Below are 27724 nucleotides of genomic sequence, written 5' to 3'. Positions count from 1 at the left end.
GTTGGACTTGTGTCCTGATAAACACATCGTAATGTGAAAATAAGTCGTATGAATTTCATCATTGAATTAGGATTGAAGATATCCTGAGTTGAAAATGCATTTAATACACTTAACCTCCTGAACATCAGTGCTTAGCCTGCCTGCCTTACACACTCTCAGGACAGTTAAGTTAGCCTGCGGTTGGGCACAGTTGTCTAACACAGAGCCTACTTTATAACAGATTAATATCTCATGTAATTTATTGAATATTATACCGAAAATCAAAAAGAGAATGGTTGTATGGGACTCAAAGTATAGTTTCTCTGACTGAGTGTTGTTTTTGCCTCATCATGAAGTTGAAGAATCCTGAGTTGAACCATTACTTAAGGCAGGGGCGGTCTGTACTGAGGCTCAGGAAGGTAAAGTGATCTGTCCAGGTCACCTTGCTAGGAAGTGGCACAGGCAAGATTTGACTGGTGTTCGTTGTACTATGCTGAAATTCTGCCTCAGACCTAAGGGCCTGCTATCTACACTAGGAGGAAACTTGGTGCCCTGCTCACTGAGGCCCTTCTCTCTGGACAGAGATAAGGGATGAAAACTAGAGAGATGGACGTGTCCTGTGAAAGCAGCCCTGATAAGGCTCATTGGAAAGTAGGATTGCACAGCTAAGCTGTTAGCTCTGAAGGGAGAGAGAAGCCAGAGGGTCTCTAAAACTCACAGGCTGCCGTGAATCATTTGATTGTTCTGTATGCGTGCATCTTAATTCCCTGATAGCTTATTGTGGATAATTTCCATTAGTCTTTTTTGGGTTCACTGCCTCCTCCTCTAGACACCTGTGGTGTTTAGCAGCAGATCAGACCCTTAGCAGGCACTGGCTCAGTGGTGAGTAAATACAAGTAAACGTCCTGCACGCTGTGGCTTTCACCTCGTCCTCATGGGCTGCAGAGGGGCTGTCACTGGGCACTGGATAGCAGAGAAGAGGAAGACTTAGGAAGGGGAGTAGTGGTGGAGGCAAGGTACAAAGCCTAGACAGAGTAATTCCATGTAGGTGAGGATTTATAAGCAGACATGTATGCCCAAAAGACAGACAGGCACTCCATGTTCAAGGCTGTTTGCTCATCGCAGCTCTTCTGGGTCCCCTAGGAGCACGGCTGGTTTCAGGGCTCAAGGCAGAGCCTGAGGAGGGAGTCAGCAGAGCTGCGAAGTCATAGGAGGCTGAATTTGTCCTTTGTCCCTCTATATTGGCTCCTGCAGGGATTGTGTGCAGACCCTGCACTCCAGGGACACGTGGCTGAAGAAAGCAAGAGTGGTGAGGCTGGGAGAAGTCCCCTACAAGGTAATAAGAGCCTGGGGGTACCCTGGGGGAGTAGAGGGGGCAGAACTTAAAGCTGGGAGGGAGAGCCAAGGGCATAGGAGTGGTGACCGGGAGCTGCCCAATGAGTGCCTAGGATGGGAATCCAGAGATGTCTCACTTCTGTGGCTTAAGGAGGATTTGAGGAGATAAGCCTTTAAAAGTATGTCTTATTATTGAGGTATTTGTAAGAAATGTATCTTCCAAAACCGATAAGAAATGTAGGCCAAAAACTAGGGTAAAAGCACAGATGTGGCCTTTATGAGCTGTGTGACTCGAGGCAAATCATTTACCTTATCTTGCTCATTTATAACAAGGAGATGATAATAGGACCTACTACTACCTCATGGGTTGTTGAAAAGATGAATTAAGTTAATAACACAAAGCACTGAGAACAATGCCTGGGTCAAAGGGACTCTGTTAGCTGGTGCTCTTTGTCATAAAAGGAGGCACACTGAGCTGGTAGGTGTGTTGCGAGGACCGACTGAGGTGACAGGCATCCAGCCTTGAGCACAGCGTCTGGTGTGAAATGAACACTGGGGAGTGGGAAGCCTGTGTTGTGATCTACAGCCGTGTCCTCTGGCACAGATGGTGAAAGGCTTTTCCAACCGGGCCCGGAAAGCTCGGCTTGCTGAGCCCCAGCTGCAGGACCAAAATGACCTGGGCCTGTTTGGCCACTGGCAGACAGAGGAGTATCAGCCCCCTGTGGCCGTAGACGGGAAGGTAAGGGCAGCTTCACAGACGTCAAGGCTGGGCCACTTTGATCTCCAGCTGGCCACAGCCTGGCATGCCCCCAACAGGTGCCCCGGAATGAGTTTGGGAATGTGTACCTCTTCCTGCCCAGCATGATGCCAGTCGGCTGTGTCCAGCTGCATCTGCCCAATCTCCACCGCGTGGCCCGCAAGCTGGGCATCGACTGTGTCCAGGCTGTCACTGGCTTTGATTTCCATGGAGGATACTCGCATCCTGTGTGCGTGAGGGGCCTTCAGTGGGGGCTGAATGCGGGGACAGGGAGGTTCGGGAGATGGGAAGGGAAGCTCATGCAGGCTGCTAGGGGATGAAGCTCAGTGGCTCCTATCTTCATATTTTACACTATAAAATTTATATTTGCAAGTCAGCTTTAACATCTTACCAATTCTGCCTCCTATCCAGAGGCAGTGAACTGAGCATTCTAATAATGCTGGATTAAATCACTGCTCCCAGGGGTGGTGGTGTCATGCCTGTGAGCAAAGCGGGCTCAGCACCTCCTGAGGGGTTACCTGGGCAGTGAGCTCTGTCCTGCTGTGGGCAGGGGCCGGGGCGGGGGCTCTCACCCTAGCTCTCTTAGGCAGGGGCTGCAGAGGAGGTGCAGTGCCACTTTCCGTAGGCCTGCCTTCCCCCTGGGGTGGGGGGTCTTTTAGTGGCTGACCCAGGACATCCTTCAGGTCCCTGAGTGCTCAGAAGTGGCTCACTGTCATCCATAAGGGGAGGAACAGAGGCAGGGCAGGTGGTAGACTCAATGAGGGTTGTCATGTTGTGTCCCCACAGAACTGATGGGTACATAGTCTGCGAGGAATTCAAAGACGTGCTCCTCAGCGCCTGGGAAAATGAGCAGGCACTCATTGAAAAGAAGGAGAAGGAGGTGAGCAAGGGGCAGGGCCTGCAGGGAAGGGAAGGGGGAGCAGGTGCAGCTGGCTGGGCTGGGCCCTTCCCAGCCCTTCACTCTACAGGATGGAGCCCACTGCCTACCGCCCTCCCAGCTCTCTGGCTTTAGGGGCGGCACCCTGGGGAGCAAGCACTGGACAGAACAGACTCCTGCCTATGGCTCAAAATTACTATCACTGTCACTATCCACTATGGGCCTGCATCTGGATTGGTATTTTGTAAATCAGACCAATGTTTTGAAAATGGGACTCAGTATGATTGTGAAACTATATCTTTTAACCTAAAGGGGTGTGTGTGTATATGTGTATGTATTTATATGTATATATACATATATATCTTTATGTTCACAGCTTCCATCTTAATATTTTTCCTGAAAATGTCAGTGCTTAACATTTTTTCCCACTTCATTTTTGCCTGCAGAAAAGGGAGAAGCGGGCTCTAGGGCACTGGAAGGTGCTGGTCAAAGGACTGCTCATCAGGGAGAGGCTGAAGCTCCGGTATGGGCCCAAGGTCAGTCTGGGTCCTTTGCAGAGAAAACAAGCCAGGGTCAATTTCCCAGAGGTAGAGCTTAGGAATATTGGTTTGCATCGTGCCCAGACATCAAGTCATGGCTTTTGTTATGACACCTCCATTCTCTGTCTCTGAGGCCCAGAGTCCTTACCTTGGCTGGGGAAGGTGTTCTGGAGTCCAGCCTCAGCTGGCCCTTCCAGCCCCAGCCCTACCCCAGCCTCCCCCTTCTAAGCCTTCTCTGTGTGAGCACCGAACACGAGTGTCCTGTGTGCTCTGTGTTTGATGCACCCTGCTTGGCCTGCAGGTCTGGAGTTACCTACTCAGTACACCTCTCATAGCACCTGCCATGTGCCAGGCCAGCCTGTAGATACAGGTGTGAATTTGACATGTAGCCCACAAGGAACCCCCTTTGGGGACAGACAGACCTAAGACACAACTGTGTGGTACGATCACTATCATGTAAGACACAGCAGAACGTTCTATGGGATATTCTGTTCCCTCTCCAACCCTCTATGCTGCCTGTGTACCTTTAAAAAATATTTTTGTCATTCTCCTACTAGAATCCCTTCAGCAACCTCTTCAATTGGCTTTTTGTTCTTTTTTTTGGTGTGGGGGACAGTCTCCCTCTGTTGCCCTGGGTAGGGTGCTGCGGCATCATAGCTCACAGCAACCTTAAACTCTTGAGTTCAAGCAATCCTTTTGCCTCAGCCTCCCCAGTAGCTGGAACTATAGGCACTGCCATAACACCTGGCTAGTTTTTCCATTTTTATTAGAGACGGGGTCTCAGTCTTGCTCAGGCTGGTCTTAAAACTCCTGCGCTGAAGCAGTCCACCGGCCTTGGCCTCTCGGAGTGCTGGGATTACAGGTGTTAGCCACTGTGCTGGTTGGCTTTATGTTCTGACTGGTCCCTTGTCACCCTCCCTAGCTGTCCCAGCCTTCAGGGAGTGCCTCCTCTGGTCTTTTGGCATTGAGAGTTGGTTCTGAGCATCTGAGTACGATGTATTTTTGTCTAGAAATGAGATAACAAATGTAAAGCACCAGTCACAGTCATCCCTAGTTATGGAGCTGTGTTTCTCAAGGGCATTTCCTACCTGGACATCCTTGTTGGCACAGCACAGCTCCTGAGTTTTCAAGTGTCTGCTTGGATGATGCAGGAACTCTCACTAGGAAAGGTCTATGCTTTCCCACCCCACCTAGTGCCCTTGTCCTCCCAGAGTCACAGCTGCAGGCAGCCTGGGAGCTTTACTGCCTCTTGATGGTACTTCCCGGTATCTGGTCACTGACCCTAGGCCATGTACCCCCACCACTGTCCCCCATCCAGACCGAGATGGCAGCTCCTCACATGGATACGGGAGGTGGACTCTCTTCTGATGAAGAGGAGGGGACCAGCTCTCAAGCAGAAGCGGCCAGGATCCTGGCTGCCTCCTGGCCTCAAAACCGAGAAGCTGGAGAAAAGCAGAAGCCGAAGTGCTCCCAGAAGACCAAAAGGGAAAAGAAAGCAGAGGCTTCCCACCTGTTCCCCTTTGAGAAGCTGTGATCCAAGTGCCTGCCAGGTCCTTGCTGTCTCCCATACGTCCCACACCTATGGGGTGGGGAGCCAGGCCCCTGCTGAGTGCCTTCCCTGTCGAGAAGACAAACAGAAGCAGTGTGCGCTGCAGGCATGGACCACGGTAGAGGCGGCCAAGTTGAGTGGCTGCTGCAGGTCTGGGCTGGCCCCAGCCCTCGCCACATTCTCCCAGGGTGGGACTTTGAACACTTCATCTACCAAAGCTCACCTAATCTTTGAATTACAGAACCCGTTCCTGGGAAACATTCTCCTGCCTCCTAGCCCTGTTCTTCCCAACTTTGGACTTGTGGTCAGTTTTGTACAGAAACCACTGGGAAATTTCTGAATAATGTTGCATTTAGGAATGCACAATCCTTTCTTCCCATTAGTCTTCATCTGTCAGACAGGTATTCTCTCGCTTGGGACCCTTTCTCTGCAGGGATTTATTACCCCTGAATCAGGTTTACTAATACTGTCACTTGATGCTGCTTTGTAGAAGGGAGCTAGCACGTGAGAGGTACAGAGCATCTTGTCATCACGTTGGTGCCATCTAGTCTTTGAAGTAACATTCTGTGGTGGCTGAAAACTAGAACAAAACTAAAATCAGGGAAGAAAAGGAAAAAACACTAATTGAGAGTTTAGGAGATGTTAGTAAATGTGAATCAGTGTTAACCTGTATTTTATTCATTACTGGATAAATTTATAAAACTCTATACACTATAGATGTTTAACAGAAATAACTTTTATAACATTTGGAGAAAAATAAAGCATTTATCTAAAAAGACTTGTGGCTCTATATTTTCTTTTCAGCTTTTTTTTTCTTTTTAAGAGATGGGCTCTTGCTCTGTTGCCCAGGCTGGACTCAAGACTCCTGGGTTCAAGCGTTTCTGTGCCATCCTCAGCCTCTCAAGTAGCTGGGACTGGGAGGTGCTTGCCACCATGCCTGGCTTCTTCCTTTACATCCGCTAAGAACATCTAGGTGATAGAGTGATAGACTTAGACTACATGTAAGATTAGGTTTTATTTACATGTAGGCTGGGAACTCATCTTTACACACGTGGAATTTCTTTTTCTGGGTTTGAGAAGATATTTACCATTAAGAATTTGAATCAATTTTATCCAATGGAAACAAAATACTTGGGGTATGACTCATGGGGCAAAAGCCTGGCAGGAACTCTTGTTGAGTAACAGACCCGGGTTGCTGTGGAAACTGCAGTCTCACACTTCCTGCCCCAGAGCAGGATCCCTAGGGGTAAGGCACTTGTCTGCATTGCCGTCTCTGTGGAGAGATGGCTACTAGGAGTTATCATGGAAATTGAAAGTAGGTTTTGCGAAATACATGAGGTTTTATAATGGTATTAGTCACCTGCTTGTAACAAGTAGCTTTTTTCAAATTGTTAGCTCCAGAGCAGACCATTGCTTCAGAACAGGAAGCAAAATGAATGAAAAGTGCCACAAGTCAGGTGTTTTATAGGTTTTATCTCTTTCAGTTCCCATAGCAACCTGGTGAGGTAGAAAAGCATTGTCCCCATTTTACTGATGCAGAAACTGAAGCTCAGACACATCAGTGCGGGCCTGGGACTCGCGCTCAGGTCTGTGTGCCAACTCTACATCCAGGATGCCTTTGGCATTGTAGCACACTGCTGCGCTTTCACCTCTTCTGCCAAGGGAAGATGCAGCCACATGAGTCACGCACTCTAAATCAAGCTGCAACAAAGTAGGCTTTACTATTTAAGCCTCTTAAATGCTAGGAATATTGAATTGCCCCTTAAAAAAACAAAACTGTAACCTTCTAAGCACAGTTACATGAAAGAAAAACAGTAAACCTATGTTAGCCACTAAAAGCAACTTAGAACTGAGTCCTAAAAATTCCTTTAGTTCTTAATAAAGTGTTTGCATCCTTTAAGATAAAAATTTCAGGCAGCACCTGTAGCTCAGTGAGTAGCCTGCCAGCCACTTGCACAGAGGCTGGCAGGTTCAAGCCTGTTGGACAACAATGAAAACTCCAACTAAAAAGTAGCCGGGCATTGTGGCAGGCACCCGTGGTGCCAGCTGCTCCGGAGGCTGGGGCAGGAGAATCGCTTGGGCTCAAGAGTTTGAGGTTGCTGTGAGCTGTGACTCCTTAGCACTCTACCAGGGTGACATGGTGAGACTCTAAAATGTTTCGAAAACGACCCCCCCCCCCAAAAAAAAACCCAAACCTATAAAGCAGGATAATATCAAGGTCATACTAGAAGACGTTTAAAAATTTATTTCAAATTTTTATCAAAAATAAGATTATACAAATTTCTCCAAAGGCTTCATATTTTTAACATTATTTTGCATTTTAAGAACACTTTTTGAAGTTGGCAGTAATTTAAAATTCATATTAGAAAAATTATACAAACCAAATTCCAAGAATTTTGTATTTAGCCATCATCTAGGTATACTCATCATCTAGGTATACTGTGTCTGTTTTCCAAAAGCATCCTTTAGGAGTTCTAGAGATTTGATGAAATTGCTCATTTAATAAGCAGTAGTGAGTACCATTTCAATCCTGAACCTCAGATAAATCACCTCAGGCTGGCTGCATTTTCTAACTTGAAGAATCTCAATTTATAGCACAGATATCCCAGGATAAGAGAGATTATTATAGATTGCTAGTTTCAGAAACCCTGACCTCTTATATGGCTACCAAATACTTAGTTGCTAAAGCAACCACTTCTAGCAAGTACAAAACAATTTCTGAACACAGATAAAGGGTATACAAAGAATCTTTTAAGAAATCATAATTATAACATACTTTAAAAGGCTGTGAGAGCAGTTGGGAAACTGAGAAATTATGTGATTTAGGTATAGACGGATTTTATTTAAAAGGAGTAAAGCTATGGACACTTAACCACTCAGAAGCAGCACTTGAGGCCCAGGTGCAGGCCCCATGATGGAAGGAGCAAGGCCAGAGGTGGGCACTCTTCGGCAAGCCTTAGACTTCAAATTCTTGATTTTGGGTCACTGGGGTCTCTATGAAGGTGCCTACTTAGGATAAAGCTTCCAACCTTTTCTTTTAATAACTGACCAGAAACGCAAAACCATCTTGAAGTGCATAGGTAGTTTCTGATGCCAGATGATGAAAGGAACTGCTCTTCTCCCCCCATAGAGGTTCCTCATCTCTGATAGTGGAAACAAATCCTTTTGCTAACACTTGTTTCAAAAGCATCCTCTTTAAAGCTTCTCAGTGACCCAGAATACTGACAGGTAACTTGTTATATAAGCTGCACCTCAACTGAAACACCTTTCTGTGTTCTCAATTAAATCCAATTGGTGCTTTAAAGGGGGTTTCCTGTAACAGTCTGAAATGTTAATCACTCAGGTGGGTTTTGTTTCATATAAGTCCCTCTTGGGCAAAGTATAGAAGAGGCAGCAAAGTAACAAAGAACAAAAACTTAAATAGGGCCTTTGAAGATCCTACACACTAAAAAGCTGCCAAGCCATGAAATAAGTATAAAGCCCAACAAATGTCCAGTTTTTCTCATCATGACATCTTCAGTATTTCTTAAGTGCCAAGTCAAGTTCTAGCCACAAACTTGTTTCCAGTGTGCCTGCTTTGCAGGGTACATGCTTAGTCCGTGTGTTGGTAATCCAGCTCTGCTTTCCAACAGTGGCTAAAGGCTTCTAGGAGTAGGGACGTGGTCGGTGGTTGTGGCAGAGTGCTGGCACTCTTCTTCAGTGATGAGAAGACGCAAGCAGCAAGGCTGAGCCCCTGACCAGCATGCCCCTGTGGAGCTCCTCTATATCCTCACCTGCTGACAGAGTAGCTGAGAAGAACGGAAATAGTCCCAAGAGAAAGGAAGAAAACCAGCAGGAGGAGCTCCTTAAGCTGCCATTCGCAAGCCGTTTCTGCCTATCAAAGTTGCCTACTGGCAAGAAAAGGGACGGGGGAACACCAAATGCAATGTGCGTGCTGCAAGTCTGGCCCCTTGAAGAGAGGAGAGGTGCAGGATCCCAAACTGACCCAGGCTCTTGCTCAGGCATGGAGTTGAGTCAGAGACGAGGGGTGGGTTCTGGGGTTCACGCAGTGTTGTGTGGGTGCCAGACGTGTTTCACTCCAGCTTTTTGGCTGGCACCCGTGTCCGAGCAATGATGATGGGCACCAGGGCCAAGCAGGCAATGAAGAGGGCCCACAGGGGCCGGTAGAAGAGCCAGCCAGCAGCCACGGTCAGCAAGGTCAGCGAGGTGGCCACACAGAAGGCAAAAGCTTTCAGACCAATGTTGACTAGGTCTCGGAAGACAGGAAACCAGTCCACTGTGAGGAAGAGAAAAGTGATAAGGCTCCAAGGCCACCATGCTCTACATCTCACAAGCTCAGATCACTCCTGTCTCTAAACAAGGATGGGCCCTTGGTGCCATATTAGGACAGGAAAGGTCAGTGTGGTGGAAGGCAAATGACCCTTACCGAGAGCCACCATTCATGAGCCAGAGGGCTAAGAACACCGTCTGAGCTACCCATTCTGCCCTGTTCCAGGGGAGAAGACACGGAGTGCTTTGTAAACTTTAAAATATGTTGATATCAGCCTGAGGGCCAACTTTAATAAAGACATTAACTTGTACTGGCAAATATCCTGCTTCCTGGGTGTTCACCAAAGAGGCTGTGGGTGGAACCTCCTGGTGCCTATTTGGACCTCTTGGCCATTTCTGAAGGTGTTTGTTCATTCCTCAGCAAGATGTTACCAATTATCTATGTGCCCAGCACCGTGCAGGTACTAAGGGAAATAAAGTAGTCTAAGTGTTGGCCTCCGCCTCAAGACTCTCACAAGCTATTGAGCCAATAGGATAAAGTTTAAGATCCAGCTAAATTCATCAGAAATTACTGTTCTTGCCTTGCCTATTCTCTCCAGGTTGGCATTCCGCAGCTGATGCCCACGAGGGGAATCCTCCCAGGAAGCCCGAGTAGTCCAGTGTCATCGGGTTTGCAGAGCAAGTCCTGGTGTCCCACCATAACTTGAGAGTGCCCTGAAAGCCACTTCTTAGCCTCATCTCCCTCTGTTCCCACGCAGCAGCTCTCCTTAGCCCTGACGCTACGTACAGTTGATGTTTCTGAGTGTTGATCGTGTGTCAGGCACTATGTATACCATCTCATGAAACCACCCTGCCTACCCTGTAAGGGAGGTACGATTCCTAACTCATTCTACCCACAAGCTCACTGACACTCAAGAAGTCAAGAAACTCACCCTAAGTCCTTCTGGTAAAAAGTGCCAGAACCAGGATTTATACTCAAGACTGCCTCAGCTCTGAGCTATCTCGCTAAGCCAGGAGTGTCCAACCTTTTCTCCGCCACACATCAGAACAGGAGTTGTAAATACACAACCACTAATGAAAGCTGATTAGCAAAAGAAAGTCTGTGCATAGTTTGTGTGATATCCAACACCACAGATAAGCAAAAGAGGTCCTCACAAAATCAGCACGTGCCCCACAGGCGGCAGGTTCGACACCCCTGCCTGAGCCTTGAGAGGACAGTTCTGCTCGTGGCTTGTCCCCAGGGCCTGCGGCAGCATCTTGCACACAGCAGTCAGTATTTATGGGATGAATGGGGGGATGTATGTGTGCTTCTGTGCTGCTGACTTGCCCCCACCAGGGATCTCTCCATGCTGAGTCTGGAGTGTCAGCATTACAGAAGTGGAGTGAACCAGGATCACAGGGGGTCAGAGATCCAAAGAAGGGCCCTCTGAGACAGAAGAGGAGGGAACTGGCCTGTCCAGGGGCACATAGCCAACATGAGGGATTCTGTTTAAATTCTGATCTCTTCCTAATGTGCTCAAGATGTGGCTTGTCTTTCTGAACACAATTCAGCCATCTAAAGAAAGCCTCAAAGGAAGTATCCTTCCCTTCCCTGGACCTATTTTCTCAGCTATAAATGAGGCAGGTGGTGCTCCCAGCTCTGATAGCCTGGGATGTGCCTCTACCAACTTGTAAGTGGCAAGCTGGGGAGAGGTCTCTGCTGGTGCCAGAGAAGGCTGGACAGAATCATCTGACTGGATGGGGACACACACTAGGTTAGAGGCTTGCACAGAGAGTCCCCTGAGAAGCCCCATTCTCCTAGACCGATACTCTGGGCCCAGAATATACCCAATCACCCTGGGCACTCAGATCCCAAATCAAGCCAGGCTACTTGGGCTCCTAACTGGGTTCACTAGTTGCCAACCTCAGGCCAAGGGAGCAGTCCACAAACTCCCTTCCATTTCAGACTTGCTGGCTGCCCAAATCAAGCCCAGGTGCTGGGAGTGGGGAAGGAGGCATAACAGTTTTTGAGAGTTTACTTTTTACCAAAGGTTCCCTAAAACTCTGCATGTTAGGTGTGAGGTAACTGAACCTGAGGCAGAAAAGGAGGCCAAGGATCTAGAACTCATATACGACATATTTTAAGGCCAGGTGTGGCTCACTTCCTGCCAGCTATTCAACTGTGGAGTGAAGGAAGGAGCAAGTCAGTGACCAGGTGGACAGATGGACGGGTGGAGCCAGACCTTCAAATCCTAGAGGCTAGCCCACCTCCTGGGGTTGGCCATACCTGCCGCACCCTGTCCCTCAAGCCTCCATCCCACAGCTGTGGAGTAGGGACACAGACGTGGCCTCGACGCTCGCTCTCTGCCCCAAGGAGCACCCCCAGGTCGGAAGGACTGGCTGACAGACGGTGGTGTGACATGCACGAAGGCAGTGCACAGGGCTGCAGGAGGCAGGACAGGACTCCCCAGCCAGCCACCGCACCTCTCCACACCTACCCAGAGTATAAAGGATCCGTGTCATGAGGTTGAGGCCCATAAACATGGCCATCCAGCCGGCGGCCCGCAGGCCCCACGTCTTCATGGAGTTGCTCTTTAGTTCTCTATGAAATACCTCCTGCAAGAGAAGGTGGGGTGCACATCAGACTCTAAGGGGGGCATGACCCTACCCAGTTGGCATGGCAGGTGCTGGGGGGCCTGTGCCAACTCAGAAGCTGTTGGCCATTTCTGAGCAGACTAGAGGGAGATGGGGGCAACCCTTCCACCCATGTCAATGTCCTTCTGCTGCCTGGCAGAGCACAGAGCAAAGCGTAGGAGATCTTTTTGGAAGGTATAAGCCTTCTGCAGCTCTGAGCCCACCTCCTCCTGGTGGCCGCAGCCCATAGTCTCATCTCCTGCCCACTGCAGCAGTACCTTTATGGGGTCACTACCCCCCCCGCCCCCCAATGGGGTGATGTTTCCCCATCAGGAACAGTGCTCAATGTTCTGTGCATGTGAGCAGATTACTTAAGGCTGTCTTGTCATGGCTCTGGGACACCTTATCCTCCCCGGTCTCCACTGCTGTCCCTGCCCTGCTTCCTGTCTGCTAAATGCTGAAATTCTTTAACTGTTTCAGTCTACACTCTCTCCCTAGGACATCCCATAGCTCCTTGGCCTACATGTACCCGTGACCCTCAAATTTAAAGCTGCAGGTCTGGCCCTTTTCTGGGCCTCATAGGCTTGTGGCTCCCACTGCAGACCTGATACCTCGACACGTCCAGCAATGACACTGGAGCCTTCTTCATCTCAGCACACTGCACGACCACACCTGTACACACTGACACCTGGGGTCAGATGTGGCCTGCTCAGCCCCTGGGCCAGTCCTCTCAGCTCTAACTCTGCATGCACATTTCCCCGAGTGTCTCACTACCGTACAGCCCCTAACCTCTGCCATCACTAGGTCTCATGTGGACCTTTGTAGGAGCCTCCCTGACTGGCCTCCCTGCTTCTGTCACCCCACCTTGTTCTCCACACAGCAGACAGGGAGACAGAGTCAGTCTCCCTCTGACTCCGCTGCTTGTGCCTCAGCCCCAGTGGCTGCCAGTCCTCAGACCAGGTCAAGTGTCCTCTGGCCTCCGGGCCCTTACACGTGTGGTCTGCGCTGCCAATGATACATTTGCCCACACTCGTGCCTGCCCAGCTCCTGTACATTCTCCAAGTCTTGGCTTCGCTGCCGTTTCTTCAGAGAGCTTTCCCTGGCCCCCTGATGTAAATCAGGACCCTTGTCTAATCTAGAACAGTAATAATAGATAACATTTATTGCTTACTATTTACCTGTCACTATTTCCCCTTATAGTATTATCTTCCTTAATCCTCAAAATAACTCAGTGAGGTAGGAACACTTATCCTCATTCTAAAAATGAGGAAACTAAGGCTCTGAAATGACAAGAATATGCTCAGGGTTTTTCACCCCAAGCAGTTAACTAAACTGTAAGTTCCTGAGAGCAGGGTCCATGTCTATGAGTCCCTGGTGCTCAACAAAAACTTAATGAAAGGATGAATGATCCTCAGAAACCACATCAGGGATGGTGTGAGTAATACTGTCCAAAATGTCCATTTCACAGATATGGAAATGGGTTGAAAGAGCATTAAACAGTAGACTGGCTCAAGGTCCCGGAGCAGGCGGGAGGAAGAGCAGGGGCTGGAGCTGGGGTCCCCTGCAGTGCTCACACTTAGACCACTGTACTCTGCTGCTCTGGGACTAGAATCTGGGCATCCCGACTTCAGGGCCTGGGAGCTGTCTTCTCAGCTCCTGGACTCTGGGTCTTTTCTACCACTTGGCACAGACCTCAGACCTTATGTGTCGGGGGTGGGAACAGCTGGGGTCGGGTGGAGGAATGCAGGGATTTGGGACTGCTAAACAGCAAGGGGCTCAGATTGATGAGAAGCCTGCCTGCCCACCCACATTATCACGGCCTGCCCTTCTGGGGAGTCATCTAAGCCAGTGGTCCCCAACCTTTCTGGCACCAGAGCCTGGTTTCATGGAAGACAGTTTTTCCATGTACTAGGGCAGGGGGTGGTTTGGGATGATTCCAGCACATTACAGTTATCAGCATGACACAACTCACCACAAAGCAGAATCAGTAGGCACCCTGAGCTTGTTCCCTACATCTAGATAGTCCCATCCTCTACTTGCAGCCACTCCCCAGTGCTAGCATCACGGCCCCAGCTCCACCTCAGACCAGGCGTTAGAGTCTCTTAAGGAGTGCTCAACTTCAACCCTTCACATGCCCAGTTTACAGTCGGGTCTAGGCTCCTATGAGAATCTAATGCTGCCTCTGATCTGATGGGGATGCAGCTCAGGGGGTGATGCAAGGATTGGGGAGTGGCTATAAACACAGATGAAGCTTTGCTCATTAGCTGGCCATTCACCCCCTGCTGTGTGCTCTGGTTCCTAATAGGCCATGGACCAGTAGCAGACCTTGGCCTGGGGGTTGGGGACCATAGATCCAAGCCATGAGCCCCATCCACTCCTCTTTAGAAGGGCAGCTCCGTGACCTGGGCCTCTGCTTACAGAAGGCTAGAAGCGTGGAGCTGGGCAATATCCCCGGGAGAGAGAACCAGGCCTGGACAGAACCTCCTAATTTTAGAAATTCTTTATGGAGCTCTGAGAGCTGCCATGGAAAGGGTGACTCACGGCCCACCAGGTTGGGACGCGGCAGCCCCACACTGAGATTGGTAAATGGGTCCCTGGGCAACAGCCTGGCCACACCCCAGTCCTGACCAGGTACAAGGAGTACTTGAGACCCATGTATCACCACAGGTCTGGAAGTCTAGTGAAACGGATGTCAGCTGAGGGCCTAATAATAGAAACAAAAGGTCACAGCTAATCCCCGACAACTGCCCACTGCCTTGACTCCTTCTGGACTAAAAATCCAGCAATCTTGTCCCAGGCAAATCTAGAATGTCCCACCACTGATACACTATGTTTAACAACAACAGAAACAAAACAAAACTATATTTTTCTGCTGAAGAGAAGGATTTCCTGCTTAGAGAAGAGAGGCTAACCTTTTTTTTGTTGAGACAGACTTTCACTATGTTGCCCTGGGTAGAGTGCCGTGGCGTCATAGCTCATAGCAACCTCAAACTCTTGGGCTTAAGCGATTCTCTTGCCTCAGCCTCCCAAGTAGCTGGGACTACAGGCACCCACCACAACGCCTGGCTATTTTTTGTTGCAGTTATCATTATTGTTTAGCTGGCCTGGGCCGGGTTCAAACCCACCACTCTCAGTGTATGTGGCTGGCACCGTAACCACTGTGCTACAGGCACTGAGCCAACTTTTTTTTTGAGACAGAGTGTCATTTGGTCACCCCTGGTAGAATACCATGGTGTCTTAGCTCACAGCAACCTCAAACTCTTGGGTTCAAGTGATCCTCTTGTCTCAGGTTCCCAAGTAGCTGGGACTTTAGGCGCCTGCCACAATGCCCTGCTATTTTTGGAGACTTGGTCTTGCTCTGGCTCAGGCTGGTCTTGAATCTGTGAGCTCAAGTAATCCACCTGCCTTGGCCTCCCAAATGCTGGGACTACAGGTGTGAGCCACCGCACCCGGCCGAGGTTAACTAAGCACAGAATCAAACTAATCAGCATGGGGGATGAAGTCCATCCTTTTCCCCTGGATTTGGTTGAGGCATGATCCTCTCCATTTATAGACAGGGAGAAGGATGCCTAAAGAGCTCAGGACCTCTGTCTGGGGGTGCTTCTCCCCACTGACCCATTCTGGGAGGCTCCAGCTCAAAACCCTTCACTGCCTTCCTCATCCTCTTGAAGGAATGTGGCCGCTGCCCATGCCCTCCTCCTGCTCTGGGGGCTGTGGGCAGCACGCCTGTCTGGAACACCCTGACAAGGTGAACCCTTTCCTGCCTGAACTGGGCTGTTCTTTCCTGAACTACTGACTGACTCTTGATTCTTCCACCATTGACCCTTCTCATCATTTAGGTCTCAGCAAAAATGTCACTCGCCACAGGGTCCTTGCTGACCACTGTAGACAATGATGTCTGTTATCTCTGAGCACTTGTTCTCCCCTTCATAACTCTCAGCATGATGTGTCATTACTCACTAGTTTCTCCCCTACGAGACTGGAAGTCTGTGAGACAGAGTCTGTTTTGCTATTTGATCCTTGGTGCCCAGAACAGTCCTGCACAGTCCTGCACACAGAAGAGGTTAGGCATCCCTAATCCAAAAGTATAAATTCTAAAATGCTCCAAAATCTGAAACATCTTTAGCACTGACATGACACCACAGTGGAAAATTCCACACCTGACCTCATATAATTTGTTGTATATTATTCAAAACATATAAAATTACCTTTAGGCTATATCTATAAGGTGTGTAATTCATTATGTATATGCAAATATTCCACAATCCAAAAGAATCTGAAATCTGAAACACTATCGGTCAAGCATTTTGGATAAGGGAGACTCAACTTGTATTCCTGTTTCTTTTTATGGCCTCAGTCACAGACTATGACCTGTTGGGGACCTGCCCCAGCAACTCCGAGGTTCTCTCCCAATGCCTGGCAGTGTTGAAGGAATGAAGGAAACTAAAGACATAGGGACAAAGTGTAGATTTAAAAGGTGGGCCCAGGGGTCCATGCTACCCAATGTGACAAACAGTGTAGGCCCTGAACTCTCAATATATTCAGTTTTTATTACTTTCATTATGTCTTAGCCAGTAAACTGGTGTTTGTAACAACAGTAGTATATGTCATTTTTGTGGTTTCTCATATCCTGACTCTTTATTACCCACCTGATCACCCTTTAGCCATTTTTATTATTTTTACTTTTAAAAATATTTGCTAATTGGCTTGGTGCTCATAGCTCAGTAGTTAGGGCGCCAGCCACATCAGGCCTGGCAGGTTAGAACCCGGCTTGGGCCTGCTAAAACAACAACAATTACAACAAAAAATAGCCGGGGGTTACAATGGGCACCTGTGGTCCCAACTACCTGGGAGGCTGAGGCAAGAGAATCACTTAAGCCCAAGAGTTTGAGGTTACTGTGAACTGTGATGCCACGGCACTCTACCAAGGATGACATAATGAGACTCAAAAAAAAAAAGACTTATTAATCACTAACAGGATTACAGAAACAAAAGAAAAAACATAGACTTAGAAGCTAGATATAACCCAGTCAATCCTCTATGTTCCTTTAGGACAGATTGGTTGACGTACTACTCATACTGAGAGCTGGGGAGAAAGAAGCTGATTCCGTTTATCTCAGCCCATAAGAACTAGTTGTTTTTGTTCAATGAGTCGGTTGTACATTCCATCCTAGTTAATCTTAAAATGGCTCACTGCCTTCAAAAACCTTAATACAAAGTCTTTGTAGGTGATAGGTCAGACTTGGCCAGGTACTTTCATGCCTTTTTCTCCAGCCAGGCCCTTGCAGACCTTTTTCCTGAAGTCTTTTAACATTCGTGCCAAACTGTCTAGGGAAGCCCCCAATACGGTATGTTTATGTTTCTGTTTTTACCAACCCATTTCTTTGTAGAGGCTTATGTCCTCGCCCATTATCTACATATCTGATCCAAATCTCAAAACTTTCATATATTTAATTATTTAATCTAACTCTATTCTCATAATCCTAACTTCCCTAATGTTCACCCACAATGACCTCTGGTCATGAGAACTTATTAAACACCACTGGAAGGAAGAGGGGGACACACCTGTCCCTCCACCACATGGGCAGGGCAGCAGTAGCAATTTACCTCTGCTGAGAAGTCCCCGTGGTGCAGGAGCAGCAAGGTGTCTCCAGACTTGGTAGAATATGGGACTAGCTGGTCACCCCGCTGCCGGGCAATCACAGTGACCTGGTTAGAGAATTCAGTGTTAGAGCCCAGGGTGATCAGAGGAAAACTGGCGCCAGATGAGAGCCATAGCCCACCCTCCTGGGACTTGTGACAGTCAGAAGAGCAAGTGCAGAGACCCACTGGCTTCTCCATACTTCCACTAGGGTGCACCAGCCCCTGCAGCTCTGGCTAAACTGCTTCATTCAAAGGTCCACCCAGGACCTCAGGTAGGGGGTAGAGCGGGGGCTAGGGTGGGACCACACATGGATCAGGAATATAAGACCAATTATTTATAGATCAAAAACTTGAGGGCTGGGTAGAGAGGTTGCGTGTGATTAGAACAACTCTCAAAAGGCACAATTATGAGATCCCTTTCCAGCTGCCATTCTCCTCCTGGGGTTCGTGCATGACCACTAAAACTGCTCAAAAGCAGGTCCGACTGCCTATTTATGTGAGCATGAGCCTTTCCTGAGGAGGGTCCATGTTACAACATTGTCCCAAGTGTCTGTACCCAAGGAGGTGGGGAAGCCCTGACTTAGGGTCTGCCCCTGAGAAACCAGGTGCAGGTTACCACATGAGCTGGGCCCAGGTCAGGGTCATCGCCACTCAGTCCAGCGTAGGAAAAGGAGACACGCAGGTCTCCAACCTGGGGGTGGAAGACAGGAGGGAGAGTGAAGCAGGAAGTAGTCAACCTGGGCCCAGGTCTAGGTCCCTTATCCTCCTTTCTCACCTCTACACCTGTGCCCAGGATGTGCCATCACCCAGAAGGCCTCTCCCCCTCCAATTCACTTGGCCAAGTCCAACTGTGGATTCAACTCTACCGAATCCAACTGAAACAGGAATTTGGCTCAGGTATTATCCCCAGGAATGTGACCCTCAGGGCCCAAGTCTCTCCACGTACCTCTGGATACTTGGGGTTTTCACTGTGGTAGAAAAAGTCTCCCCGACGAATGATGTCCACATGAGGGTCCTCCAGCTTGGCCAGGCTCAGTGGCTTAAAGTTGTCAATTTTGTCAATGAGGCCTGAGAGGAACAGTGTAGTTAGAAACCATGGTGTGTCGCTTGAAAATCTCACTCTACAGCCTCAGCCTGACACCCTTCCTGGGGCGTGTCCACACTCAGCCATGACCCTTGGAATGGGCAGACACAGCTCTCCCAGCTTCAGTGCCTTTTTCTGACTCTCATCTGCACCTCCCCAGGTCAGCTCCATTTCAGTCACCATTTCTTCCTAGAAGTGTCCCCGGTGCCCTCATCCCGCCAAATCAGACTGACCACAGCCCCCGGAGTGGCATTAACCCTTTGCCTTTCCACTTTGGATTACCGTCATTCATGCCCAAGACAGGCTCACCTCCTAGACTAAGGGCTACTTGAGGGCAGGCCCAGCTGAGCGACAGAGCAGACAGGCGGCAGCCAGGCCCGGCCCTGGGTCACCTGACCTTTCCCCCTCCCCTGGCCATCTAGGATGGCCTTCCTGGGTCAGGCCTGGGCTCAGAGTCCCAGGATTACTGTGGCCAATGGAAAAAATTTCTCTCTGGAGTCATTCAGGGGCCTGCAACAAGCCCTTCCTGGCACTAAGTAAGCTCAGAGGTGGAGCCCTACGGAATGAGTGGGCAGCCTTGTCTCTACTACTGGCCTCACGGCTGCCTGAGGAAGGCTCTCTTAGCACTGTCTGGTCCAACCAGACACCAGCACAATAGCAGCATGAGGATGCAGTGTCGGAGGCTGCTCCCTGGAACAACCCAGGGTTCAGAGGAACCTAGCTGGGCTGGGCTGGGCTAGGGGCTTCCACGCCAGCCCTCACTTCCTGAGGATTCACCTTCCCTCTGGCCTCCAGCCCAAAGTATGATGCTGGGAAATGTGCCAGCCAACCCTGTGCCTTTCAGCATCTGAGGGTTGACAGGGGACTCTCACCCTGGGGGGTGGCGGGGGGCAAGTGGAAGCAAAGGCCTCTAGGTTGGCACTAGCTCATCTGGAGGACCTGAGTCTTACCTGCTGAGAGGAAAAACCTGCCAATTTGGACAAATGGGGCTGTTGCTGTAAATGACTCCACTGCCATTGCACTGTGGAAGAGAGAGGGAGCTGTCAGAGATGGAGCACCGGTGTGGGAGCTGCCCGTGTCCCTGTGGGTTGTTTGTACTGTGCAATGTCCCCACTATGGGGGCTCCTGAAAGGGCTACAGTCGGTCCCACCCCGTCCATCAGCCATGAGATGGATCTTCCACAGACTTCACACCCGCCTGACCCCTCCTAGCCCAGACAGCATCCAAAGCACTCCCATCTTCCTAACACAGCCCTGACCATCACTGCAGGTGGCCGACACTCCAGTCATGCCCAAGTGTTGTGCCCACTTCACCATCCCATGCCACTGAGCTAACTTCCCTCTGCTGATCTCCTGAGGCCCAGATCAAATGCCACTACCTCCTAAAAGCCTTTTTTGCCTGTCCTCCTAGGGCAAACCTTTAACAAAATGTGCCTGTAGCACCATCCGTGCAAATCCCTTCAGGCACTCAGTCTAGTCCTTACATTGGTAACTTGATCGAGGGGAGCTTGTCTGGGGCCTGGGGAGTTGGGTCTTGCCTCTGTGTTTCCAGTGCCCAGCACAGGGCTTGGCTTCAAAACCACGTCCCATATTTTCATCAAATAATGAGGCAGAATTAACTCAGTCCCATTATTCAGATGAAGAAACTGAGGCTACAGACTTGCCAGTGTAGGCAAGGTTACTCTTAGGTATGGCTTAGCCCTCACCTGGGGTTTTTGTGGCCAATCTCTCGGTCGAAGTTTCTGCTGTTGATGATTTCTGACCTCCATTCCGTGTCTGTTTTGGGAGAGGAACAACTCAGAAACCATGGCAAGAGTTGAGGCCCACTGACCCTCACAGGGTGGGAGGGAGAGCAGGGCTCTGAGGAATTGCACCAGGGATCCCAATGCCTGGTGCTACGTCCTTCTCACGGCTCCACCCACAGCCCCACTGTCTCCTGCTGCTGTTAGCCTTGGCCATGGGCAGAGACAGGTGAGGGGCCCTGTACTCACTGTAGGAGTACCTCCTCTCCTTCTTCATCTGCCCGTCCTCAGTGTACTCCCTGCAGAGAAGTAGAGGCAGCCCCAGGGTTAGCCCAATCATTCTGGCAGTCTAATCTCTAAGTAACTGCAGCCACTGGTAACCTAGGGGCTATGAGGTAAGTCCCCCAGATGGAGCAGAAGCCTGTCTCCACCAGCACAGAGAAAGGCACTCGCTCCCTGGCCGAGAGCCCTTTCAAAGGCCATTCTTCAAAGGGAGTGACTGAGAAATGTGCTTTCCCAGCTGGAGCTAAAATCTGCCTCCTGGACCTCACACCAAGGGGTCCAGCCCAGGCCCCTGGGTTGAGGGATCTGGCTGTGCCCTTTGCTCCAGGACAGCCCTGTGGGGCCCCCAAAACCTGCCTTTCTTCCAGCTCTTCTCATCACCTCCCCACCCCTCACGTACAGCCCACCTTGGCTCTAGGTGAGCCCAGCCTGGCCAATTAGAGCCTGCCCTGGTATGTCTGCCAGAATGAACAGGATGTAAACTGTAAGGTCACCTCTGCTCCATCATGGGACCAACCCAGGGAAAGCTGAGCACAGAGACTGGGAAGAGGGGGGCCACTGGTCCCAAGGACACTATTTGAGGCCTGGCTCTAGCCATGCCTTACACTTGTACCCGCATGACTTCTCAGATGGGGGAGCTACTCGATCCCGCTTTCTTCTGGCATTTTCTTCTTGGGATTTTTACAATATCCAAATAAAAGATCACTGGTTATTAATTTGAGGATAATTTCATTTTTCGCATAGGATGACTTTATACTCTGAATTTCAAGGGCACCAAAATGAAAGCTGCCTGCGTTTCCCCCTAATTCCTGTGCCTCCTTCGCCCCAGCTCACCTGTCCTCTTCAGTTTCTACCCACTGGTACATCTCCACGTGCCTCTGCAGTTTCACAGCCGGAAGATGGACCCCATAGTTTGGATCAGACAAAAGCTTCAACAAGAATCAAATAAAGACAAAAAAGTAAGGGTAAGATTCACATCAGCCTCAAATCCCTGGCCAGGGGAAGCCAGACAGGAAGAGAAATAAATATAAATGGGGATAAGAACAGATAACTCCGTGTCTGCTTCATGTGCGCAAAATGGGCTGCCTGTCACAAGTTCTCAACACACCCTGCCTGTGACTATGACCCTCAAATAGTACAGGATTGGGCTGTGTGGCCCCGGCATTGTGCCAACAATGAACTAGTTGAACAGAAAGCTCTGGTTACCAGGGCAGTTTTGTGGCCGTTTAGTAGCGTGTTAATATAACCATGAGAGTGCCTATTAGCAAAACTCATACCAAGTGCCAGACCCCTCACCAAGACATTAGCTTCCTAATCTCACCACATCTTTAAGACTGGCTCAACCTGTTACCATTACTGTCCCCATTTTATTTTATTTTATTTTTTGCAGTTTTTGGCCAGGGCTGGGCTTGAACCCACCACCTCCAGCATATGGGGCCAGCGCCCTACTCCTTTGAGCCACAGGCGCCTCCCTTACTGTCCCCATTTTATAGACGAAGATGCTGAGACCCAGGAGTGTTGGAGCTGGGAGTCACACCATGTATGTTCGTCTTCGAGGCCCATGCTTCCAAATCCTTAGCTAGACAAAATCCAGCAAAGGTACCTTAGTCCCCAAGGGGTCAGTAACCACCACCAAGCCTACCTTGGACGTCCGCAGGGCTCCAATGATGTGCACCAGCCTCCCTTCATTCTCAGAAGCCACACTGTGGATGCTGTCAGGGGACACCACAAGTGACAGCCCTTCGGAAAGCGAGGTTGCCGTCTTCAATGCACGGCCCTGTGAGCAAAGGGGAGTGAGGACTCCAGCAGCTCAGGGGTGGCTCAACATGGTTGTGCTTGTTCCAGTATCAGTGCAGGTTGGGGCCCCAGGAAACGCTGAGCTCCACCTCCTGGTTCTACCGTTGGAAAACCGAGGTAGACTAGCAGTGTCAGTCAGGGTCGGAACCTGGGATTTCTCGTTCCCACCGTCCACCCTGACCAGTCTCAGCACTTCCCTCACGCTGTGTGAAGCTGGCATTTTTGCCTGCCTTGTACCCTTCCGCTATCTCCTCTGCCTTATTCTCCTATCCCCTACCCCAGTCCAAGTGGTTTACATAGGCTGGTCTGAACCACTGTCCAAATCATGTGTCCCTGGCCACAGGGATTGGTTCTGACAGCCAAGCCAGGACGCTGAGTGATCTTGCTGCAACTTTTGCTAAACTGATTTAGAAAGAGATGGTTTCTCTTCTCTCTGGGATTGCCAAACTGGTTGGATGTGAGCTTAGAGTTTCCGGGGCTACCTTTGCCACCACAAAGTAAGAGCCTGCCCAAGAAAAACACCACAACAGAGAGAACTAGGCAAGAGGATTCCTGGTGACCCAGCAGGAACATCTGAATCCAGCCGTGCCTGAAGTGGGTGTTACCCCCCAGATTTCAGGTGTGTGAACTGATCCATTCCCCTTCCCACTTACATCTGTTGTGTGGTGGAGCACAGCGGAATTGTAAGTAATGCAGTACCCCTTTCTCTTTTGTAAAACCTAGGCCCTTTACTACCAAATCTAGCTTTTTAGATTCATAGCTTTTGCTCCCTGACACTGCAGGGACTCTCAGTCTACATTGGGGGACCCCAGACATTTTACCTCATTGGTGAAAATTAAGAAGAAGGAGAGCAGGAAGGTCACGAGCCCCACAAACATCCCGCCCGAGGTCTCGCTCAGCCGCTCCAGGAAGCCTGGCTGGGGGCTGGTCGTAATTTTGACATGTTCTCTCCTGGGACCTGGACTGGAATACTAAGGAAAAAACATACATCAAAAAATCAGAATGAAAATTTGTTTTTAAAAATAAAATGAATTTTGCTATTTATTTATACTCAAGTGTTTTGAGTCTTAAGACATTTAACATGCAGTTTGATGGGTTTTTATAAACCATTTGACCAACATCAAAAGCAAAATACAGAATATTTCTGTCACTCTAGAAAGTTTTGTGGCCCTTTCCTGCCAACCAATTCTCCGCTACCCACTTATAGGTATATATTTGTATTTATCACTATATATTAGTTTTATCTCTTCTAGAACTGGAGGGAAACGTAATCATAGACCATGAATTCCTTTTGGTCCAGCTTTTTGTCTCAGCGTAATACTTCTGAGACTCATCCATGTTGTGGTGTGTAATGTAGTCCGTTCCTTTTCGTGGGGGTAGTATTCCATTTATGACGACACAATGACATATTGCTTCATGCAACAGTGGGTGCTTATCCTGGTTGTTTCCAGCTTTTGGTTATTACGAATAAAGCTGCTATGCACACTCACATAGGAGTCCTTATATAAACACATGCTTTCATTTCTGTTGGGTATACACCTAGGAGTGCAATTGCTGGACCACAGAGAAGACATATGTTTAACATTTTAAGAAAATGCCACACTATTTTATAAAGTGGCATTTATTAGAGACATATTTTTAATTAAATTAGCAAATAGTGACTGAACTTTCTGAGGGCTGTGCTAGGTCTTGTGAGATCAGCAGAAGGGTAAGATAGTGTTTAGGGCAGTTGGGTCACTTACAAATAATACTAGGAGGTCGTGTTGAGTGTGTCGTAAGAAAGGTGGATTCAGTATTGAAGGAGTGACCCCTTTCAAGTGAGGTATCAAGGCAGGCTTCTCGGAAGCAGGGGCATTTGAGTAGGACCAGAGGCAGGCTTTGGGGAAAGGGAATCCCAGCAGGGAAACTGTGTGAGGAGTGGTGAGAAGTAGGGAATGACTCTCAGGGAAGGGCTGCCTATTTGCTCTGCTGGGTTATGGGAGGCAAGGAGGGAGAAGAAGATGGCTAGGCATGTGTGAGCAAGTTCACAGTAGGGCTCAAACTCCAGGGTCAGTGGGTCAGGCTTTGGCCACCCAATAAGAAAGGCATGATTTGGATTATGTCCATGGCTGACCAGGAATGTCACCTTCAAGGGCAGAATTCTGGAGCCAGAGGACTGGATTTGAATCCAGACTGTGCCACATACCAGCTACGGGGCCTTGAGCAAGCAATTCAACCTCACTGTGCCTTCATTTTCTCATGAACAAAATTGGGAGAATAATCCAGTGCATAGGGCTGTGGTAAGAAGCAAAGATCATAATTATTGGCTTGGTAAGCACTGTACTTAGGGCATGGTAAGCACTGTACAGTTGTTAGCTAGTAAGAATGTTATCAGAGTCCCTATAACAAATACTGGGGCCAGTGGCAAGGAGGGGATGAGATGACAAAAGTCACAGAGATGTAAAGTGGTTCCCAGATGGGCACTCCAGCCAAGCTAGGCCCCATCCTTGGCACTGGGGGCTCAGAGGAGTGATTTAAGACAAGAGTTTCTGAACAAAGCTGACATCGGTTCTGATTGTTTCTGAATACCACCAGCCAAGGCATCCAGAAACTACAGGTCCATACATCCAGAAGTGGTCTTAACTTTCTATACCATTTGGAAACAGCAGAATGAACCCTCGGCGGCAGGGAGGTAACCATCAACCATCACGATGATGACAACAATAAACACATCAGGCTATTACAGGCCAGTCCAAGGGCAAGCCCAAGGAGGTGGACACCGTAACTTCCCCATTTCACAGGTAAGACAATCAAGGCTTAATAGTTAAGGCATCTGTGCAAATCACACAGCCTCTGAAAAGCAAAGCTAGGATTCAAATCCAGGCAGACTGGAGGCTAGGAGTCAGCGGTAAATAGAAACATGACCAGTCTTTCTCCTGGGCTCTCTTCAGCCAGTATCAATATAAGGGGGTCAAAGATGGCCTTAAAGGAAGGAAAAGTAGTACAGAGGGGTGCCCCTCAGGCTAGGGGAGGAGTGAGGTGGGCAATGACAAGACATACCCAGCCCACATTCTGAACCAAACTCCCAGTAAGCATGGAAGACCATGGAGGATCTCTATATTTATATGCAATATATATGTTATATATTATATAAAGACATACATAATATGTATAATGTGTGTTTATTCTATATATGTGCAACCCACTTGGGGATCAGAAGCAATGAGCATTGAGGGGTAGGAACACAGGTTAACAGATAAGCCCTGGAAATGTACAAAACTAGGTTAGAATCCCAGGTTCACCTGCTGCGCAAGTTACTGTACCTCTCTGATTCTGTTTACTTGCTTATAAAATGCAGAAGGTAACAGCACTTTCCTTACAGGTACTGTTGTTGTTACACTGATTAACAGTTCTGTTGCCTTCCTGTTCCACCCCACTATCTTCAGATCTTTCTTCTTCACTCAGCCTAGTGACTCCTATAAATGTATACCATACAGCTGCTAGATGACAAAGGCTTGACAACACAGAATACTCAAATGCATCTACATTTCTTGGAAGGGGTCAGGTCCCAACATACCCATGATGGTCTTTGCCCACCAGGACCATCTATACTACACTGTGAGGATATCCTCTTTTTTTTTTTCCTCATGTGCTAAGTATTAATACCGACTATAGAGCAGGCACTGTGCTAAGCAGTCTCCCTTAAATTTCACTGTAACAGATCCCATTGGAAAACATATACTTAGAGACATTAAGGCCACACAGCTACTGAATAGAAGAATCTAGATTTGCTCCAGGTCTGCTTGATTCCAAAGCCAGCTCTCTTCAGCATGTTCCCATGTCACAGTATGTCAAGGTGGCAGCAAAACCCTAGGTACGTGGCCTCCCCTGCTAGGGAAATTCTGCTGGGGGCAGGCTGGTCTCCTGACTGCCCTCTCCCCAGCAGACCCTGAGTCATGGACCACTTCAGAGGCCTTCCTAGGTGCAACATTCAAGGCTTGCAGCTCTACTGAGGGTCCAAAAGTATGTTAGGGGTGTGGACGATACCAACCTGAGGCAGATTGTACTAGGTCTGTGGGTGACACACACCCTATCCTCTCAAGGGGCGTGGGAGGCAAAGAGGATGCTTAGGGACAGAGGAGATGCCTGAAAAAGGGGTTTTACAGGCCAGGGGAGGGTGGCTGGAACGCTTTGCCAAAGCAGAAGCAAGGGTGTGTCTACTGCTGGCTGTACTCCTGGGCTGGCCCCTGAAGCCTTTTCACAGAGAAGAGGAGTGGTGAGTCACCAGCTTCTCCCACACCCAACACCCCAGTAAGAAGTCCTCTTAGGTCTGTTAAATTAAGTTTCCCGAGAAAGGCTAGTTTCAGGGAGAAGAGGCCTTGACAGAACAACGTTCAGCCAAGCCTCTCTAACCAAATCCCCGCTGGAAAGAGGAGTCGTCGGTAGAGGAATGCTCCTTCTCACCATAATCCTAACGCTTTTGCTCCCAGCCCAGCCGGTGCCCTTCCGCAGCATTACAGCTTCGGTTTCCATAGCTCCACTTTTCACTTGGACAGACCCGTCTGTCCATTGTTGGACAGCTCCACTCGGGCAGGTTCACTCTCCCTACCCTCACAAGGGAACTGGCCCCCAGTCTGAGGTTCTGTCCAACTCTCATATTCCCAAGACTCAGGCCAGAATTGGGACCACAAGGATGGGCCGCGGGGAGGCGCCGCGCACAAGTAGATCGCAGGGCAGTGAGCAACACCTCCCGAGTCTGCCTTCCTACAAACGCGAGACACCGGGATGAGGTGGGCCAAAGAATGCGAACAAAAGAAGTCTGGGCAGGCCGAGAAAGATGAACCCATAGCTGAGTTGCCGGAAGGCATGTAACGGGCGCCTAGAGAGGGGTAGGGAGCAGCCGCAAAGACAAAGGTCAGAAGGCAAATTGAACCTCGGCGGCCCTTCGGACGAAGACGAAGCCCACAGGGATGGGGAGGTCTGGGTGTGGCCAGGCAGACAAGGGGACACTCACATTCGCGGCCATGGTGGGACCCGGTTCGCTGCTGTCGCCTCGCTCTGTTCGCAAGAAGGTTGGCGACCAAAGCGTGGAGTCCAGTAGCCTCTTATCCCCGATCGGTGAAAATCCGCGTGAAGCCGGGGACCAGGAGAGACTTGCTACAGCGTTACCGCCCCGTGGACCTCCTCAGCCTTTCTGCGCACGCGCTCCGGAAGGTCTCCTGGAGAATGTAGTTCAGGGTCAGGCGCGTTATTTCTAGTGACACAGCGCGCAGTATCTCA

The 27724-nt window shown here is 49.3% G+C and overlaps 2 protein-coding genes across 4 annotated transcripts in view; one reads left to right on the top strand and one right to left on the bottom strand.

The window, feature by feature from the left end:
- XPC (XPC complex subunit, DNA damage recognition and repair factor) overlaps positions 1-5814 on the top strand; it is a 41040-nt gene extending 35226 nt beyond the window's left edge. For both annotated transcript variants that reach the window (XM_053599678.1, XM_053599679.1), the window contains 6 exons: positions 1234-1315; positions 1919-2053; positions 2131-2300; positions 2858-2951; positions 3395-3484; positions 4806-5814. In XM_053599678.1, coding sequence (XP_053455653.1) covers positions 1234-1315; positions 1919-2053; positions 2131-2300; positions 2858-2951; positions 3395-3484; positions 4806-5021 — 787 coding nt within the window. In that variant the 3' untranslated portion in view covers positions 5022-5814. The remainder of the gene's footprint in view (positions 1-1233; positions 1316-1918; positions 2054-2130; positions 2301-2857; positions 2952-3394; positions 3485-4805) is intronic.
- Positions 5815-7254: 1440 nt separating this feature from the next.
- Positions 7255-27649, bottom strand: TMEM43 (transmembrane protein 43). 2 transcript variants are annotated; one of them, XM_053598993.1, is made up of 13 exons: positions 27459-27649; positions 25790-25920; positions 23287-23436; positions 22311-22445; positions 21503-21597; positions 20636-20685; positions 20351-20420; positions 19596-19666; positions 18508-18629; positions 18178-18252; positions 17526-17627; positions 11783-11900; positions 7255-9312 (listed from the first exon to the last, which is right to left on the bottom strand). In XM_053598993.1, exons 3-13 carry the CDS (start codon positions 23341-23343, stop codon positions 9110-9112), a joined length of 1098 nt encoding a protein of 365 aa, XP_053454968.1. In that variant the 5' UTR covers positions 23344-23436; positions 25790-25920; positions 27459-27649; the 3' UTR covers positions 7255-9109. The 2 variants fall into 2 exon arrangements, with proteins under 2 accessions (XP_053454968.1, XP_053454967.1); XM_053598992.1 differs by lacking the exon at positions 25790-25920.
- Positions 27650-27724: the final 75 nt, after the last annotated feature.

This window comes from Nycticebus coucang, chromosome 8 (assembly GCF_027406575.1).
Source record: "Nycticebus coucang isolate mNycCou1 chromosome 8, mNycCou1.pri, whole genome shotgun sequence".
NCBI classification, from domain to species: domain Eukaryota; kingdom Metazoa; phylum Chordata; class Mammalia; order Primates; family Lorisidae; genus Nycticebus; species Nycticebus coucang.
The sequence above is the reverse complement of the archived record's forward strand: the minus strand, read 5'-3'. Positions and strand labels throughout refer to the sequence as shown.